The sequence below is a fragment of the Puma concolor genome, chromosome D3, assembly GCF_028749965.1.
Source record: "Puma concolor isolate L17-30 chromosome D3, mPumCon1.1.hap2, whole genome shotgun sequence".
NCBI classification, from domain to species: Eukaryota; Metazoa; Chordata; class Mammalia; order Carnivora; family Felidae; genus Puma; species Puma concolor.
In genome coordinates, this window is record NC_141678.1 from 14,824,686 (window position 1) to 14,844,393 (window position 19,708).

Sequence of the window (19,708 nt, forward strand, 5' to 3'; positions counted from 1 at the left end):
TTCATTTAAATGAAAAATTGCCCATTAAGGAGATTACAAGAAACTTCTACACAAAGGAACTTAAAGGCAGGCTTACTGATAAGGAGTCTCAATTAAATTGCTTGCTTTTAGACAGCAGCAGGCACAGCCATATGTAGGTGCTTTAACTTCCATTTTCCTTATATTTATTTATTTATTTTAAGATGATAATCCATTATCCATTCCAAAGATAATCGAAGCTTTTGAAAGACTTGAGAGATAAAAGTGGAAATCAGGTTTAAAAAATAGGACAAGAAAAACAATTTCTGGGTCGGCCTCGGATGATGTCATCATAGGTTCTAAATGTAATAGCCAGGCAGTACACACTAACTCTTTCTGCCCATGTGACCTCTAGCATCAATCTGGGCAAAACAATGAATATTTCAGTAATTTTTTGGCCGTGAAGTGAGATTCAGAAGCAAAAGATTAAAGAGAGTTTAGAGTGCCAAGGGTGAAGCGGTGTGTGTGTGTGTGAGTATGTGAGCGCGCACGCGCACGCGTGGGGGGCCAAGGGGAGGAGGCATGAAAACTAACTCTTCCAGCACACACCCCTTTTGCTACTACAAGGGCATCCAGCAATCACATTTGCAATAGTAAAAATGCTGAAGGATCCTACAGTATCCCTTCTTCCACAACCACCCCTATCCTCTCCTACAAAGCCCTTCTTGCTTTATTGGTGCCACGGAATTCTTCAGGGGTTAAATGGGGAAGTGCAGCCACTACCATTGTTGCAATAAATAAATGAATGAACCAGAACGAACCAGCAACTCGGCCCTGGGAAGCTAGTATCTTATTTTCTACAATTACATCCATTAACCAGCAATGAAATAATTTGAAAAAATATATTGTGTTTTATCTTTTGATGTGTGTGTATACATTACAGACACACATGCATCTATACAAAAAGAAGCATAGTGCCCTGCATACACATACATCAAACACCTTTACAAAATTTTTTAGCGTTATTATTTCAATGAAAACACAAATAGCTTTTAAAAAATTGGATAGGTTAGCAACTTCATCTCAAAGGCCTTTTATTTTGCATATACAGCATATATAAATACACACACACACACACACACACACACACACACAGGTTTTTTTTTTTCCATGCCGTAGACAATGCTAAAATATCTGAGATCGGGTTGCCATGCCAACAGATTTTTTCTAAAATGAATAAAATTATTAGGAGGGAGAAAACATTCTTGACTCCTTTCCTCCATCCATGAAGCCGAGAGAGGCTCAGGGAGGGCGAGAGGCTGCCAGATGGGGAGGAGGGGAAGGAAGGGAAGGTGGGTAGAGGGGTGTTTGCTTACCAAAGATGCTGATTTGATCGTGGCAAAGCGCTCTCTGTTCCGGTAGTGGAGGGCCTGGCTCTGAACTGACTGGGTAGGCCGCGGCTCAGGCCTGGGATCGCCGTGGCCCGCCTCATCCCTTATGAATACATGATCCTGCAGAAATGGATAAAAACAAGGAGAAAGTCCAGCTGTGCTCTTTCCTCGCCGGCTGCCTCTCTCTCACCCCTCTTTCTGCACAAGCACTGCTGTTTGAAATGCATAGTTTAGCTCTCTGCTAGTCCCCGCAGCTCCCACGGTACAAAATGAATAAGCAACACATTGCAGCCTTCAGTTAGGAATGTCAGCTGATCGCTAGTGGGATGCCTTCTGAATCCCTGGCAGGCTTTTTCTTTACCTCCAGAATTACATATATGCAAAAGAAAAAAAGAATAGAAAAAACAATGCAATGTACAGACTCCTTAGAACGGTTTGCTTAAAACGCTGTAACCAAATAATTCCTTTAAAAATGTCATGTCCATGTCTAGCAAGGAGGATGCTGGTTGCTTTTAACATAAAAGCGAGCCTCCGCCTCATTCCCTTGAAAGATCTGCTTTCTCAATTTAATTTTATTTGAGATCTGTTCGGTAGGATCATCGTTCTGCCTAGAACCAGTGTAGGCTTGTGCTGAACTGCCTCTCTATCTTGTGCTGGGAAGATTCGGCAGTCACTGAGGGATCCTGCTTTCCAGTCATGATCGTACACAGTTCTAGCACCTTCTCTCTACAGCTTCTGAAAGGATTTTTTTTTAGATTTAAAGAGACAGGCATGCAATTTCAACCAAATGATACTTTCACAAATTCTTCCTCAACTCAGTCTCGGTATGGTCACCAGAGTGAGTGAGGCTGGGATTTAATGCCCTTGTCTGATTTAATCAAATCTGTGCTTCTTGATAGGCAGAGATGATTAATCTTGGTGTAACGCCCAGTGAAAAATAACATTCCCTGGAAGGGTAATAATGGATGTTTCTTAAATGTAATTTAAATGAGTTTTAAAGGGGAAAATGCTTTCAAAGGGTGATGCTTTTCTCTATAAAAGATGGAGTGGTCAGTCAGTAAGTAGCTCTAACCCTTCAGGGAAAAAGATACTATAATAATAGCTCAAAAACATGTACAATCATGGGGGATTTTTAAATAGTACATGTTCAGGAGGGGAAGGAGAAATTAATTCCCTTATTGTCCTAGGGTTTTAAGAGAATCCACTTCTCTTTTGTGAGAAGTCGGTTTTGCATTTTGTCCAGGACTATTTGAATTTTTTTTTTTTAATAATTCCTCTTTCAACAGAAAACAAAAATTGAAGAGGTTTAGAAAACACAAAATTTTATTATATAGTCTAAAATTTTGAGAAGTCAAGACACATATATTCTTGAGGGAAATTAAATTTTATATTCAGGTTTTTATGTAAAAGCCAAGAGCCAAGATTAAATTTACCATTGGGCTGATTTTCTTTTTCCTTTTATAAATTTAGAATGCTCCAGAATGTTGGGAAGGTATATGCCATTACATCTATATCTAGAGATTTTTTTTTTTTTTCAATTTACTGTATTGAGGTCTAGTTTGTTTTTAAATAATGAAGGGACCTGTAAGGCCATTGGGGACATATACGTCAAATTCAAGGATATGCTACCATTGTGCTGTCCTATAAGATATGTAAAGTTCAGTTTCCAGGTCACACCAGTTATATTTCAAGGTACCACTAACTATGGCTACCATACTGAACAGTGCAGATACAGTTCCTTTCCATCACTGCAAGAAGTTCTATTAGATAGTACTATAGGTTAAAAATATATCTCAACCCATATTTTTGAGATTTATATGAAAAAAACCTTGAAAGGCCAATTAAAACTTTTCTATATTATTTCCCAGGAAATCTAACCTCTTATTTTATTTTTTTTAAATTTTTTTTTTCAACGTTTATTTATTTTTGGGACAGAGAGAGACAGAGCATGAACGGGGGAGGGGCAGAGAGAGAGGGAGACACAGAATCGGAAACAGGCTCCAGGCTCTGAGCCATCAGCCCAGAGCCCGACGCGGGGCTCGAACTCACGGACCGCGAGATCGTGACCTGGCTGAAGTCGGACGCTTAACCGACTGCGCCACCCAGGCGCCCCTAACCTCTTATTTTATAGGGCAAAGAGAGATCAGGTGTGAGACTGGGATGTACGCACTAGGTTTAAGGTTCTAGAGAGGAAGGCACTGGGATCTACCGCCATTCACATTGCTGACTGTTTATTAGTAAGTTACGTGTATCCTAATATTACAGTCCCAGAAAAACAAGGAGCTTCTAACTGCCACTAAGCAGATGAGACAGATGAGGTGGAGTCCTGTGGTTTTACAGGAGGGCTTAAGAAGTCAAAGTTTTGGTGATTATTAATTAGCTAACATTAAGTAAACTGACTGAGATGTAGCAGCTAAGTTTCAAATTGTAATAACCTGATTTACAAAGGTAAATAGTGACACCAGAATCTACACTGTTTGCTGAACAGAATAAAGTGAAACATATTCACGCACAAATGTGTATAATTTTACTACTATTAGTCTATCTTCTCTCAGATAAAAATTAACACGTGTGGGTTAGGACCTTGCTTATTAGCAAATTAGAAGTCACATTATATTTCTTTTTTTTTAATTAAAAATTTTTTTTAATGTTTATTTATTTTTGAGAGAGAGAGAGAGAGCGTGTGCACGCGAGCAGGGGAGGGGAAGAGAGAGACAGACACACAAAATCTGAAGCAGGCTCCTGTCAGCACAGAGCCCGATGTGGGGCTCGAACCCAGGAACCACAAGATCATGACTTGAGCTGAAGTCAGATGCTTAACTGAATGAGCCACCCAGGCGCCTCTTAAATATTTTTTTTAATATTTATTTTTGGGAGAGAGAGAGAGAGAGAGAGAGCAAGGAGGAGAAGGGCAGAGAGAGAGGGAGACACAGAATCCAAAGCAGGCTCCAGGCTCTGAGCTGTCAGCACAGAGCCCCACGCAGGGCTCGAACTCACGAACCGTGAGATCATGACTTGAGCCGAGGTGGAACGCCTGCCTAACTGACTGAGCCACCCAGGCGCCCCTCACATTATATTTTCTAAGTTTTTAAACTGGATACACCAGGAAAGTTAAGACTTGAAATCATAGTGATTTTAGTTAAAATGTAGTTAATTCAATAACCCACTAAGGTATATTTTAAACATAATACTATTTTAAAAGCTAGTCTGAGAATAGGTCTAAAATTTTAATCTACTTCAAATATAGTAAATAATGTCAACAGTATAATTCGTTATTTCAGCTTAATTTTTTTTTTCATTTTTAAAAGTATTCTTAGTTTTTCACAGCAGCTTCATAACATATCACCACACTAAAAGTCTTCAAATGTTATGCAAGAGACCACAAAATGAGGTAAAATTTTAGCCTACTAGTGGATATCCATTTCAAATGCATAAGAAAATGAATTTAAATCATTTTTTTTAAGATTTTATTTTTACATTATCTCTATACCCAACATGGGTCTCGAACTCACAACCCTGAGACCAAGAGTTACATGCTCCACGGACTGAGTCCCAATGAATGAATAAATGAATTTTAAAATATTCAGTTACATTGCATAAAACAAGTTTAAAATTCTGAAGACAACTTAAACAATGAAGCAATTTTGAAATGAGGGAAATGTGACTTGAGAAGCAAGTACAAATAAATTAAACTATCAACTTTACTGGGTGTATTGTCTGTCGGTTATACTGTCCCTTCAAATCGCAGTCCCTTCGAAAATGACCACCGTATCTGACTCCCAAACTTTCTGAATTGAACACATTTTAAGATTAATAATGGAAAGGGACAATTTTGTAATTAATGCAGTTAGGCACTGATGTATATTATTTACAAATAACGTGAGGGGCAACATCTTTGATGTTGAATAATGATTTTTAGAAGATTAAGAACAAATATCGGAGCACCTGGCTGGCTCAGTCGGTAGAGCATGCGATTCTTGATCATGGGGTTGTAAATTTGAGCCCCATGTTGAGGGAAGAGATTACTTAAAAATAAAATCTTAAAAAAAAAAAAAGAACAAATATCATATTCTATTTTACCAAGACAAATAAATCATAGGCCTTGTTTATAATTTATCTTGAACACAGTATCATCTGGGAATAAACAAAATTGCTCTTTGAAATACCAATATGGGTGAGGACCAGTTTTAAATAAATCTGTGTTAACCAGGTAAATTTATAACGTTCCTTCACTGTAAAAAAAAAAACAAAAAAACAAAAAAAAACTTTTTCAGATTAAAAAAAAAAGCTGTCATAACATTTGTTCGAAATCATTAGTAAAAAGAATTGAACTTTTATACAATATAGTCAAGTATATGAAGCATGAAGCACAAACTTTGCTATTATACCCTGGACAGAGGGCTCTACTTTTATTTAAAAGTTTTTCTCTAAGTTATCTATTTATGCTTCTGAAATTAAGATTCATGGTGTAGTCACTTGTTTAGAGTTTCCAGGTTAACTTGAAATCAACTCTTGGAAACCACTGTTCTGGACTCTGTTGTATTTTGGGTATATCTTTATCATACTATCACATACTTACTTGTGTTTCTGTGTGTGAGGCTGTGAGCTTTCTGAAGACAGCAAATGTGGTTTGAAAACTCTGTCTCCCTAGCAGTTCCTTAGTGCTTGACACTTAGTAGGCATTCAGGAAATGTCTGCTGAATAAATGAGCTCAAGAATATAGGTCTGAGAAGAAATCAGGTCTGAGAAGATTCTGAGAAAATGACATTTTCTCTTATATTATTTAACAGAATTCGAATCTGTATTTCGTAAAAACCTGCCACTCTGTGCTCTAAGGAAGTCATAAAATAGTGACACACAAGCATACCTTGACATGGGGGCAGGAAGAGGATCTAAAAATGGCTTTTATCGGGTGATGAGAAGCTTTTTTATAGACTCCCACACTTTTTACGCTGTGCAGAAGGGATCAGCAAACCTACTATGCCTTTTGTTTCTGTTCATTTCAAAATTATTCAATTACTACGTGAGCAGTTGTAGCTATCAACAGCCGGGGCTGGAGGAAGGGAAGAAGATGGACGAGGCTCTCTTCAACCTGGGAGGGTGGCCACTAAGGAGCAAAAATGACTAGCATGCTGAGGATAAAGATGTTGCCATAGAGATTGGTCTGTATGACTGCCCTGCTTAAGAAACATTACCTTCATACGTTAATTTACTTTTACTTTGCCAAATGTGAGTTGAAGAGTCAAAGAACCCGCCCCTCTCCTCAGCAAAAATAATAGGAAAGGCCACTGAAGCAAGTGAAAATTAAACTAGAACATCCTATCCCCTCAAGGACATTTCTTTTTTTTTTCCCTCCCACAAAAATGGTGAAAGCTGTTCTTTTTTTAAAAAAGAGGAAAAAAGAAAAAAAAGAACTACCATCAACTAATAGGAAAAAGGGCAAATAAAACTTTAGGAATTAAGATAGAATGATCTTTTAAAATAATACCTAAAAGGGGGCCATGATGATTAGAGTTCATTAGGCATGTCTAATATAATAAATTGAAAACGAATACTTTAATATATTAAAATCTTATGATCTATATTAATAGAAGGCGGCAGCAGGCAAAGGTAAGTGACTTTAGACTTTAACAAAATAAAAATGTACCTTTTAATTGGAAAACTGAATAGATTTTGTTGGTTAGAATGCTATTAAAATCTGTTTGCTACTGCTACATACACAATGATTTTAAGGAGTGGGGTAGAGGCCGAGAAGCAGGCTAGGTGACAGCGAAACACCTAATCTGGATTGAGAGTTTGTCCTGGAGCCATTTGGGAATAATTGAAAACTGACGTGTACGTAGAGTTGTGTCCTCTAAAAGTTCACAAACCGTTTATTGAATGCTTACTGTGTAACAGACACTGCTCGGTGGTAGGAGAAGAGAGACGCCCTTGAGGAGCTAACAGTCTAGGATACGGTGATTATTCTGTTTTTCTTTTTAATTTTTTAAAATTTTTATTTATTTTTGATAGAGACAGAGCACGAGTGGGGGAGGAGCAGAGAGAGAGGGAGACACAGAACCTGAAGCAGGCTCCAGGCTCCGAGCTGTCGGCCCAGAGCCCGACGCGGGGCTCGAACTCGCGAACCCTGAGACCATGACACGAGCCAAAGTCGGACGCTCAACCGATGGAGCCACCCAGGCGCCCCAGTGATTATTCTTGTTATTGGAAAGAGCAGGGTGGCAACATTAGCAAGGGAAAACGAAAGAAATGCTTAAAGTTTATTTTGTCAGAATATACTTTTAGACTTATCAAATCATTTGTGCTCAAAGGGAAGATTAGATTAGGGTCCCTTCAGGGCCTGGGAAAGACCAGATTCAAGGTGAGGACTGGAGAGAAAGAAGTAACCTGGAATTCTAACGTCAAAGGAAATTTTTTGGTGTCCCACTTTACATTTTTTGGGGCTTGATGTGTGATAGAACCATCTTGCTAAAATCAGGGCATCTTTATTCTGGAGGCAGAGCAGTTAATTGCAAGTCATACTCTTATTGGTTGCACATGGCCTTTAAAAGTAAATTTACTTCCTATATAAAACAGTAATCTGTTCCATATCTACAGTTTGACTAATTTAGGATAATGCCTGCTTGATTGTAACAATCAAGGTGGGGGGGACACAAATGTGTATTTTGATATTTATTAAGTTTGTTCTAATTACTGGAGTATTATTATTGGAGAAATGCTCTTCACTCAAGTCTTTTAAACCATAAAGATAATACTTAAGATTATTTAACCCTTTTAATCCATATGTTCAATGAACCAAAATAGCATGATGTTTAGTCTCTGGCAATTAATTCATTCCCTGTGTGTGTGCATGTGTGTGTTTTTAATTTTTTTTTTTTGCATTTATTCATTTTTGAGACACAGACAGAGACAGAGCACAAGCCGGGGAGAGGAAGAGAGTGAGGGAGACAGAGAATCGAAGCAGGCTCATCACCTGAGCTGAAGTCAGATGTTTAACTGACTGAACCACCCAGGTGCCCCTGTTTTTTTTTTATTTGTTCATTCTTGCATTCTGTAGTTATTTATTGAGTGCCTGTGCTGTGCCAGGCACTGTTCTAGGTGTTGAGATACATTGTGGAGCAAGGCAGGCACAGTCTTTGCCCTAATGAAATTTACATTCTACTAATGAAATAATAGATAAAAAATTTAATACATAATATTAGATAGTGACAAATATTAAAAAGAAAAGAAAATAGGATAATGAGGTAATGGGTAAAACACTGTAATATGGTAATTCAGTGATATATAGGTTTTTCTAAGATTCTGGTCACAAACCCAAACAAAACTGGTAAATGTTTTGTAAGACAAGTTTGACCGCTTCCTTTCAAAAACATTCTTTGTGGTCACAAATTATGGTGGACTCCGAAATGCACCACCTAGATTCCCCTCTAAGAAAAGACTTGCTGCCAGAATCCTCCTGGGCTGTCAGTCCATTTAGGGGCTGCCTTGGCTGCAGAGAGCGGCCTTGTGCAAGTTCATACCCTTCCCAGGCGCTCACGTTCAATGACTGATCTGCGTGAGGGTAACAAGGCACAGCCATTCTGGCTTAGTTTGGACAACTCTGAAGGGTCATTTTAGCCCCAGAGCTCCTTGGGAGCCATCTCACTTCAACTTTGCCTTCTGCCCAATGCTGCGCCCTTCTCTCTCTTCCACAGGTGTTGATCCCCAAGGAAACTCCTAATAAGCAAATGAATTGCTGCATGAAATGGTCTCAGCTCTGCTTCCCAGAGAATCCAACCTGTGACCTAAATGTTACCTGTACCTACGTGTCACCACTATGCCATCTGCATGAAGAAGGAGGGACTGATCAGAACAGTGGCTTTTAGAAAAATCCTCCTTTTCATCAAAAAAAAAAAAAAAAAAAAAAAAGAAAAAGAAAAATCCTCCTTTTCAAGTGAAATCCAAACATAAAATGTAAGATATAAAAGCAGGCCTTGTCCTGGGGGAGGTATGGATGAGGCTTGTTCCTGAGGCACCTCTTTACAAAATAGCTTAAAAGTCACATTAGAGATCTGCGTCTTTAAAGATTACAGGAAAAGAAACATAGAATTTAAGACCTGGAAGGGATCTCTGAAACCACACAGAACAACTCCTGATTTTACAGATGGAGAAACTGAGGCCCAGAGAGGTTTGCGACATAAAATAACACTAACAGTTGCAGACAGAATTATAAACTAGTTTCCTTATTCCTGTAATCCATTACATAAAATTTTCTATTGAGAACTTAAAATCCTATTTCATTTATGTTCCCAAGTGGAAAACTTTTAGGAATTCAAGCATACCAACAAATATAGAGTTTCTGAATACTTTTTTTATTTCTATTGTGTTTAAAATGATTTACATATTAAAATTTTTTAATGTTTATCTACTTTTGAGAGAGAGAGAGACAGAGAATGAATGGGCAGGAGCAGAGAGAGAGGGAGACACAGCATCCCAAGCAGGTTCCAGGCTCCGAGCTGTCAGCACAGAGCCCAGCATGGGGCTTGAACCCACCAACTGCGAGATCATGACCTGAGCCAAAGTCGGACTCTTAACCAACTGAGCCACCCAGATGCCCCTAAAATGATGTATTTTTAAGCCCAGGTATAGGATTTAAATGGGTCTCATGAAGAAATATCATATTTAACACTAAGTTTTCATATATAACATATTCTACTTTTATTGTCTGCTTATATTTTCCCCCTTTTTTATTGTGGTAAAATACACATAAATTCACCATCTTAATTATTTTTAAGTATACAGTTCGGGGCTCTTCAATACACTTCTAATGTTGTACAACCATCACCACCATCCATCCCCATAACTCTTTCATCTTGTAAAGCTGAAACTTGTCCCCATTAAACAACTCTCCTTTTCTCCCTTCAGCCCAGCCTCTGGCACCCACCATTCTACTTTCTGTCTTTATGATTTTAGCTACTCTAAATACCTCATATAAGTAGAATCATACAGTGTTTGTCTTTTCATTACTGGCAAACTGCACTCAGTATAATGTCCTCATGGTTCATCCATGTTATAGCATGTGACACAATTTCTTTCCTCATTCAGGTGGGATAATAGTCCACTGTATGCATATATCATATTTTGCTTATCTCTTCATTCATCAATGAACGCTGGGTTGCTTCCATGTTTTAGCTATTATAAATAATGTTGCTATGAACATGGATACAGACATTTCTTTTAGATACTACTTTCATATTTTGGGAGGATATATACCCAGAAGCAGAATTGCTGGATCATGTGGTAATTATGTTTTTAATTTTTTGAGGAACCACCATACTGTTTTCCACAGCAGCTAGACCATTTTACATTCCCATCAACAGTGCACAAGGATTCCAATTTTTCCACATTCTTGTCCATTCCTGTCATTTTTTGTTTTGTTGATAGTAGCCATCCTAATGGGTATGAGGTGGTATCTTATTGTAGTTTTGATTCGCATTTCCCTAATGATTAATGATGTTGAGCATCTTTTCATGTGCTATGGTTTTTATTTTCTTTGGAAAAATGTCTATTCAAGTCCTTGCTCATTTTTGATTTGGGCTGTTCGTTTTTTGGCTGTTGAATTTTTTTGTTTTTGTTTTTTCATTTTAAGTTTATTTATTTTGAGAGAGAGAGGGAGGGGGGAGAGAGAGAGAGAGAGAGAGAGAGAGAGAAAGAATGAATATGAATCTAAAGCAGACTCAGCACTATCAGTGCAGAGCCCCATGCAGGGCTCAAACTCACAAACCTGTGAGATCATGACCTGAGCCGACATCAAGAGTTGAGCACCACCCAGGTGCCCCTGGTTGGTGAGTTTTAGGAGCTCTTTCTCTATTATAGATATCAATCCCTTATTAGATATGCAAATATTAGATATGCAAACATTAGATTTGCAAATATAATCTGCAAATATTTTGTTATATTCTGTGGGTTGCTTTTTTACTCTGTTCATGTTGTCTTTTGATTAGCCTGCTTATATTTTCAAGTTAATTCATTCAGTTTTATTTGCAAATGTTTTTTAAATTTCTTCCATCACACTTTCTCTATATATTTATTTCATAATAAAATAGAAATGCATTATATAACTTAAGTTATTCCTGACAAACATTTCGTATGGATCAAATACAACTACCTTCTATTTCAGAATATAAATTAACATCTATCCTTAAGTGGTTATACCATGCAAGTATCATAAGACAGCTCTGTACCATCATACAAAAATTAGAATTAAAATCCCCAATAAGTTCAAGACTAGGGTTTTCCTTCTTGTTGACTATGCTAGTAGTATCTTCTAATTCTGTTCTCATTTGAGGGGTCCTGGATCCAGTGGAAATCCTTTTCCTTTCATCCCTGTACCCATGGAGCCCCAGAGGGAACAGAAGGGAGAGAGCCAAATCTGTCAGCATTCATGATAGCTCCTTCCAAAAAGAGATTCCAGCAAAACCTTCTTTTCTACCCTTCAAATATAGGATCACTTGCCCATGTTCAAAGAGAGCTGGCTGCCAATGCTGAACTCTTAGTGGATTTCTACTTTGGTCTGGTATCACTCCTTTCTTCAAAATGCTTCCATGGCTTTCTGATAATCTGGGTCCTTGCTGTCTCTCTGGACTCCATTCACTCTTTACATAGCTCACCAAGCTCTAACCTCTCTGATCTTTTCCCTCTTCCTTGAATATACAAAGTTCTTTTTGTCTCAGGGCCTTTGCGCTTGTTACTTTCTGACTCACCTCCTTGTCTCACCCCAAGTTAGCTAGCTTCTACTTATCTTTGAAATTTTAGCTTAAATGTCACTTCATAAGGTAGTCTTTCCACTACTCCCTGATAGACTAAATCCTTTTACCCAGAGCAGAAGTTTCATAATTACATGATATAGTTATTTGCACAGTTATTTTCCTAATCTCCCCCAGAGACAATAAGTTTCATGAAAGCACCATGTCTGTTTTATTTCCTATACATCCATAGGACCTACCATAGTTCCTAGCACATAGTAGAGGTCCTCACCAATTTTTGTCAGATAAATGAATAAGTTAATCAGTTTATTAAAAAAGTTTTTTTAATGTTTATTTATTTTTGAGAGAGAGAGACAGAGTGTGAGCAGGGGAGGGGAGAGAGAGAGGGAGACACAGAATCCGAAGCAGGCTCTAGGCTCCGAACTTCCAGCACAGAGCCCGATGCGGGGCTCGAACTCACAAACTGCAGGATCATGACCTGAGCCGAAGCTGGACGCTTCTTTGACTGAGCCACCCAGGCGCCCCAAGTTAATCAGTTTAGAAAACAGATGTGTATCCTTTCACTACTTACGACCAGGGACCAATGTATTTTCTCCTGCCCTTCATCCTTACCTGTTCAATTTCCTTTTCCTTCCCAGGAAAATGCACCAATTGAAGTCTAAGTACACTGGAATTACGGTGTAATTATTGAGATTTATTAAAATAAGTACATACACACCTTACAAGGAAAAATAAAAAAGGATTCTTTTTTATAATTCTACACTATGGACTATTTACCTAAAGTCACACAAAACATTTTTGGGACTGGGTCCAAAGAATTATTGGTAATTCTGTGAAATACTCATAGAAAATGCTCCGAAAGGAACTTTATGTTTTTTTTTTTATGAAGTGCTTCAACTTATGAAACATGATAATCCTGTATGAAATGAGAATCTTTAATTGGAAAAGTAAAAATACAAAAACAGAATTATTCACTGAAAAGTCAGAATATTTCAGCTGACAGAACTAGTTTTAGAATTAGAAATAAATCTAAGAATAACAGAAAAGAATAGAAACTGTATCTAAAACAAATGGTATCTTGGGAATATACATTAAGAAACATACTTATTAAAAAAATTTTTTTTTTAATTTTTAGAGAGAGAGAGAGAGAGGGAGAGTGCAAGCAGGGGAGAGAGGCAGTGGGAGAGAGAGAGAATCTCAAGTAGGCTCCATGTTGAGCATGGAGCTCTATCCCATGACCCTGGGATCATGACCCAAGCCAAAATGAAGAGTTGGACGCTCAACAGGCTGAGTCATCCAGGCGCCCCAAGAAACAAACTTCCGTGAGCATACTTCTGAAAGGGTACAACCAACGGATTATACTCAGGAAGCTGTCAAGATTTGCAGTTTTAGGGGCCTCTGGGCGGCCCAGTCCGTTGAGCGTCCGACTTTGGGTCAGGCCGTGATCTCACGGCTTGTGAGTTCGAGCCCTGCATTAGGCTCTGTGCTGACAGCTCAGAGCCTGGAGCCTGCTTCGGATTCTGTGTCTCCCTCTCTCTGCTCCTCTGTCGCTCATGCTCTCTCTCTCCTTCAACAATAAATAAACATTAAAAAATTTTTTAAAAAGATGTACAGCATTAAAGTTATTGGTTTAGAGAGGATTTTATCAATTTCTTTGACTTGGAGGCTATGGATTTATTTATTTTTATTTATTGATGATGGTAGACATCAGAGCAGCAAGAGGAAGATGAAGAAAATAGGCCCAGCTATAGCTTGCAGAGTCCTTTGTTACCTTTTTACTGTAAGAGAACTATCAAGGGCTTGGTCTAGTCCCATATTTCAGTTGTAGAAAGAGAACGCTGACATGTCTGGATGTTAAGCGGCCTGAGCTGGCTTCACTACGATTGGTAAAGCCTAGAGCTGCGGAGGGTACCATGGAACCGAAACCTACCTTCTTGGGCACAACAGAGGAACTGGAATTGACTGGGCTTTCATCATCGTGCATCAAGACAGGCTCAGAGCTGTTCTCCTCCATGACCTCCTGCATGCTGTTCACACTGCTGCTCTGGCTGCCTGTACTCACAGACACACTTGGGATGGAATGATTGCTGCCCAGGCTGTCCATTTCCCTGATCAGGCTGGTTCCATGTTCGCTGTCCTATAAAAATGGGGCATGGGGGTTAAAAAAAAATGACTAGAGATAAAGTCCCAATTCATTGACTAAGCTATTAAGCACACTCAATTCTGCAGTGCCAAGTTGCTTTTCTGCCAAATCTGCCAAGATAAACTTTTTATGCAGTGATTCCACTACTCCCCCCCCATTTTCAGACATCTCAAATTCACTTCTATGCCTTCCTCAGGGGCCATTATGGACATGGGTCATAAGGCCCCAAATGCTGCTATCCCAGGGCTTTCCCCTGTCAGATGCAATGATCATGTTATTGTATGGCTATTCAGCAAGCAGAAATCAGGCCAGGTTTGTAAGAGACTTTCAGGGACAATCAAGGTGCTAGATAAAGACCGTACATATTTACAAATAGGGTGGTGGTCTTTGGAAACTAAGAGTGGAAAGAGTTTCCAGAGAATCGACAAGCAATATACTCCTTGGCAAATCACTATTGAATAACTTCATAACTTCATGCCTAAGCAGGGATACTATTTCTACTGTCCTGGATAGGTAATTAAATTCTGCCTCCCTCAAGCAATTCTATCGTGCTTACCTCTGTAATCTTATTAAATATATCTGTTAAATAATACTGGTATTCATCACTGCTATTCCAAAGACTACTATTTGAGAAGTGGTAAAATAATCAGCACATATAATTTACTCATCACAGTGGGGTATCTTTTGATATAAGATTAAATAATATAATTAGAGCACCTTAGTTCCAAAAAAAATCCTATTTTCAAAGAGTCATACTGTGTGTACCTAACTTTAATGAACTGTTACTTAGCCATGGCAATATAAGGAATCACTGGCATAGGTAATTTGGGTAATTTAATATGGTAGATAACACATTACATGTTTAATAGATTTATTTTCCCAATTAAAGGGGAACATTGGTATATGTGCAATCAAGAGATTTTATAGTCCAATTCAGTTTTCTGAATTTCATTTTTATAAATGTTATTTTTTCTCTCACATCAAAAAGGTAAAATAAAATTCATTGTTCATTTCTTTCCTCTTTTCTATCTAGTTTTAAAGGAAGAAGATTTTTTTTTTTTTTTAGTTTACCTATCCATTTGAGAGACAGCAAGAGTGAGCGTGCATGCGTGCATGAGGGAGGGGCAGAGAGAGAGAATCCCAAGCAGGCTCCACACTGTCAGTGCAAAGTCTGACATGGGGCTCAGTCTCACAAACACGAGACCATGACCTGAGCTGAACTCAAGAGTTAGATGGTTAACCGACTGAGCCAACCAGGTGCCCGAGGAGTCCTTTCTTTTTGTTGAAGGCTCTAATATTCCTGCTCCTATCTCATGCACTTCCTGAGATCCTGCTTCTTTAACTATGTCTGTTTCTTCTAATTACCATGCCTCTGTCCTGACTTCTTCCACTCTGCCTGTAAACATGAAGACGCCTGCCCCATGCTCGCATACCTCTCTACATACTGCCCTTTGTCACTTTTCTCTCTCAGCCAAATTTATGAATCTTAACATAACCAGCTTTCCCTGTTTCTACTTTCCCCCTTCCCATTTATTCTACAAACCCACAGTTATCTATTATTCATCCTAACTATTCCTGTAAAACTGTTCTTATGAAGGTCATCAAGAATGCCTTACTTGTAAAACCCAGTTAACGTGTTTTTTGTTTGTTTGTTTGTTTGTTTTTGGTCCTTGTCTAACATGACCTCTCTGTGGCATCCGATACACTGGCTGCTTGAAGTTGTGGACTCTCAGAACACCTGTGATGTCCGTTCCTTAGGGTCTCTTATATGGCACGGCTCTCTTGTCATTCATTATTATTATAATGCTCTTGACCCCCAGCTAAGCACCCTTTACCTAGACCTCTTTCTTATGTTCTGGGTTTGAATTTCCCAACCAACTGCCGGACATCACTATTCAGGCATCCCAACTGTCCTTACCCTTGCCTCAACAAATCCTTCTTAAGTTATCTGATGAGAAACCAGAAAGTCACCTCTCCTTTGAAAACTTCATCTGTATACTAGGTCAGCAGCATATGATGCTGGGACCTTAAACTCAACATCACCAAACTGAAATCACCCTAAATCCATTCTTTCTCCTTGGTTCTTTTTCTCTGTTCTTGGTATTGCCATAGTCTGTTCACCCAGGCTAAAATGTTTAGAGTCACCTCAAACTCCTCCTCATCTGTCACAGTCACTTTCAGTGAGAAGCACTGTATTTTCTAATCTACCTTTACAGTGTTTCTCAAAAGTCTTCCTTCCCCCTCCCCCACCACCAACATTGCCCTTATTGCCTCTTGCATGGACTAGTCTACAGAATGTAACACATTCAAGCCCATCTTACACTCTGTTGCCAGGATAATCTCCCTAAAGTAGAGCACTTTCCTGAGTCTAAAACGCCCTATGCCTGTCTCTCAAAAACCACCCATGTCGTGTCCTTCATACAACCTTCACTAATTCTCCCCAGCAGGCTTATTTTCTCCCCACTATGACCCTTGCATGGTGACATATCTCGGTAACGTTTTTCATATTTTGTCTTATTTAAGACTTATTTTACGAATGTCTCTTTTGCAATTCTGCATGTTTCTTGAGGCATGGGGCACCGATTACATTTTTATCACCTAAAGTGGTTTACAAAGTGCCCAGTCCAGAACTTTCCCACTCTTAGAGCACCTGCTATAATAAACTGGACCTACTTCTTCATCCTCCTGTGACTCATTCAAGGGTCCATTTCGTGTCTCCTGGAAAAGGATTTTTTTCATTTTTCGGTACTGTAGGTTATCTAATTCACGAACAGCATCTTTTGTCCTCTGTATGAGGTCAATCAGGACACGTAGTGGCCGGTCTCGTCGAACAAAATCATGCTGATTGAGGGAGGAGAAAAAACAGAAACTGATAGTGAGAAAACAGATTTGGGGGCACAAGATTTACATTATAAAGCTAAACAGACATAACCAGGTCTGTTGATTTTGCAGAAATAACAAGATATGACTTTCATTTCGCACAACCTCTCAATTTGTATAAATCTTATAAAGAGATAACTACGCTTTTCTCTTCTTCCTCAAGCCCCATTTTGTGGACTTTGTGCTGGAGTCTACTTGAGAATTCTTGAGATTTACTTTAACATGTAACCGATAATGACTAGTACTTTAGACGCTTGTAACTTTCAAGTCTGAAGCTATATAATAAGTAGAAGTGATGTAGAGTTCAAGAATATTATTGTTATAATCTGCCTCAATTCTCCTACCCACTCCACAATACCCCTTTTAAACGACTGTGTGTATTTTGTTTTCTATTTTGGTGGTTGTGTAGAGTATATGCGTGAAAATATGGCAGCTTTATTTAGAGGTCATAATTCTGGCAGCTTCATTTTCCCTTTACAGAACTGCACAACCAGAAATAAGGGAAAAGGGCCTCTGAAGAGTGAAAAGAACTACCCCAAAGTCCATAAATTTTTCCTGGTATAAACAGCCCTCACTTTCAATATTATCAGTGATCTTTACACATATTCTGGTTTCCTGGTTTCTCAGTCTGTAGCAGTTTGGAAAGAGGGAATAAAAGTGGGAGAATAGAGGAGGGAGAGCTGTTAGAACTAGGGTTGTTTGTTGTAAAAAAGAACGGTCTTTGAAAGTTCTTGGGCAGCCTGACAATAAAAAGAGAGAAATTCCACGACTAACACACCTACCAACCAACCACATAAAAATGAACAAAGGTTTGTGGGCTATTTTGCAAAGGGGAAAATGCTCCTCAGGCAGTCCTTTTATATGCCACGAGTTGACGAAACACTACTGCTTCTTAGCCGTCAAGAAGTGAAATTACGTTCATTATGCTTTCTTTAAGAAGGCAGAAAAGTACATCATGGATTCTGACGAGATTACACAGAAAATGATCAAAAGTGGGGGGAGGAAGTTTTGTTTTTTTCAAGGAAAAGTTTCAGTTACACGGAAAATTCACTTATGTGAAATTGTAATTTGAAGATATTGGGTAAATGGGATATAATGTGCTAGGCCCTAGATGATGGAACGGATTTCATTTCTTCCTAAGTTAAACAGGTATAAAAGAGAAGTAGGGCCATTGTGAGAAAAACACGTACATGTCCTGTGGTTCTTCACCCCGACTTTGCTGTCAGGGGAACTGTGGCTTTTGCTCTTGCTTTTATAAAACATCTCTTCCTCTGCCAAGAGTCCTTTCTGAAAATGAAACACCGTTCCCAGAAGCAAGAGTAGCCCGCATATTTCGAGATGAGAGTGAAAGGGAGAAAGTAAATTATTTTGCTCCTCTACTGCTTGCAATTATACAAGAGCAAATCGGTTTTGAGTAAACTTCAAGCTAGTATTTAGGATCAGTGAATTTTAGAACAGGAATAGCTGTTAGAAGCTCTTTCATTTTCAAGGTGTGAAAATTCAGGCATAGAGGGGTTAGGTGACTTACACAGCTAGCTACTGCAAGAGCTAGGGCTACAACTCAGGTTTGCTCATTTGGTGTTCGTTTTCCGGTGGGCTATCACCACTATCATCTTTCTAAAACACGGGTTTGATTGTGTCACTCATTGTAACAGACACTGGTGTCCCATTTATCTCCCATTCCAACCTCTTTTCCTTGCCTTCATCTACTGTGAACACTAGAAAGCAAAAGGGTTGCTTGAACTCCAGCCTTTTTTATACTTAAAAAATAACGATATGACAGAGTTCTGGCAAATGAGACGCTGTCTAGGCACAGAAGTCTCTGAGGGAAGTTTTGTTTTCTAGAAAAAAAATGCAAGGCACCTGAAGAAAGGGTGTTTTCCCCTCTGCCCTTCCTTCTTTCTCCTCTTGGGATAAAGACTTTTCCTAGAGATGCAGGAGCCATTTTGTGACCAAGAAGATAAAAACCACCTGCTGAAGATGATAAAGTAGGAAGATAGAAAGAGCCTGGATCCATGATGACATTGGTGAGCTGCTTACAGCTCTGGACTCTGCTCGTAACATCTTCTTTCTCAATGCCCTGCACTTGTTGCACAAGGTAATTAAGCCCTTAACCTGTTCAAGCCTTTTAAAACTGATATACTCGAAGTCTTCAAACATGCCTCCAGGGGCACCTGGGTGGCTCAATGGGCTAAGCATCTGACTCTTGATCTTGGCTCAGGTCATGATCTCACCGTTCGTGAGTTGGAGCCTCCAGTCAGGCTCTGCGCTGCCGGCAGAGGTCTGCTTGGGATTCTGTCTCTCCCTCTCTCTCCCTGCCCCTCCTCTGCTCATGCTCGCTCTTTCACTCTCTCAAAAAACAAACAAACAAAAAAAAACATGCCTTGATGATGAAGTCTAGCCTTTTACAGCCAGGTTCATGGTTGTAATTGTAGGCTCAAATCTAGTCACTCCTAGACCTCTTTCCCATCCAATGCATATAGTACAGTCTAGATAGTTATTGACTCATGACATGTGTTTCATACCTGTATACCTTTGCTCATGTTCTCTCTGCCTGCAACCCCATCTCCTCCTGTTCTCCAAAGTCCATT

General features: G+C 39.0%; 1 protein-coding gene across 4 annotated transcripts in view; it reads right to left on the minus strand.

The window, feature by feature from the left end:
* Positions 1–19,708, minus strand: part of TAOK3 (TAO kinase 3) — a 180,886-nt gene that overhangs the window by 32,540 nt on the left and 128,638 nt on the right. For 3 of the 4 annotated variants that reach the window (XM_025933299.2, XM_086681802.1, XM_086681801.1), the window contains exons 12-14: positions 16,911–17,078; positions 14,025–14,231; positions 1,335–1,469 (exon numbers count right to left, since the gene is read on the minus strand). In XM_025933299.2, coding sequence (XP_025789084.1) covers positions 1,335–1,469; positions 14,025–14,231; positions 16,911–17,078 — 510 coding nt within the window. Of the gene's footprint in view, positions 1–1,334; positions 1,470–1,710; positions 2,052–14,024; positions 14,232–16,910; positions 17,079–19,708 lie in introns of those variants that run through there. The other variant, XM_086681803.1, reaches the window with a different exon arrangement.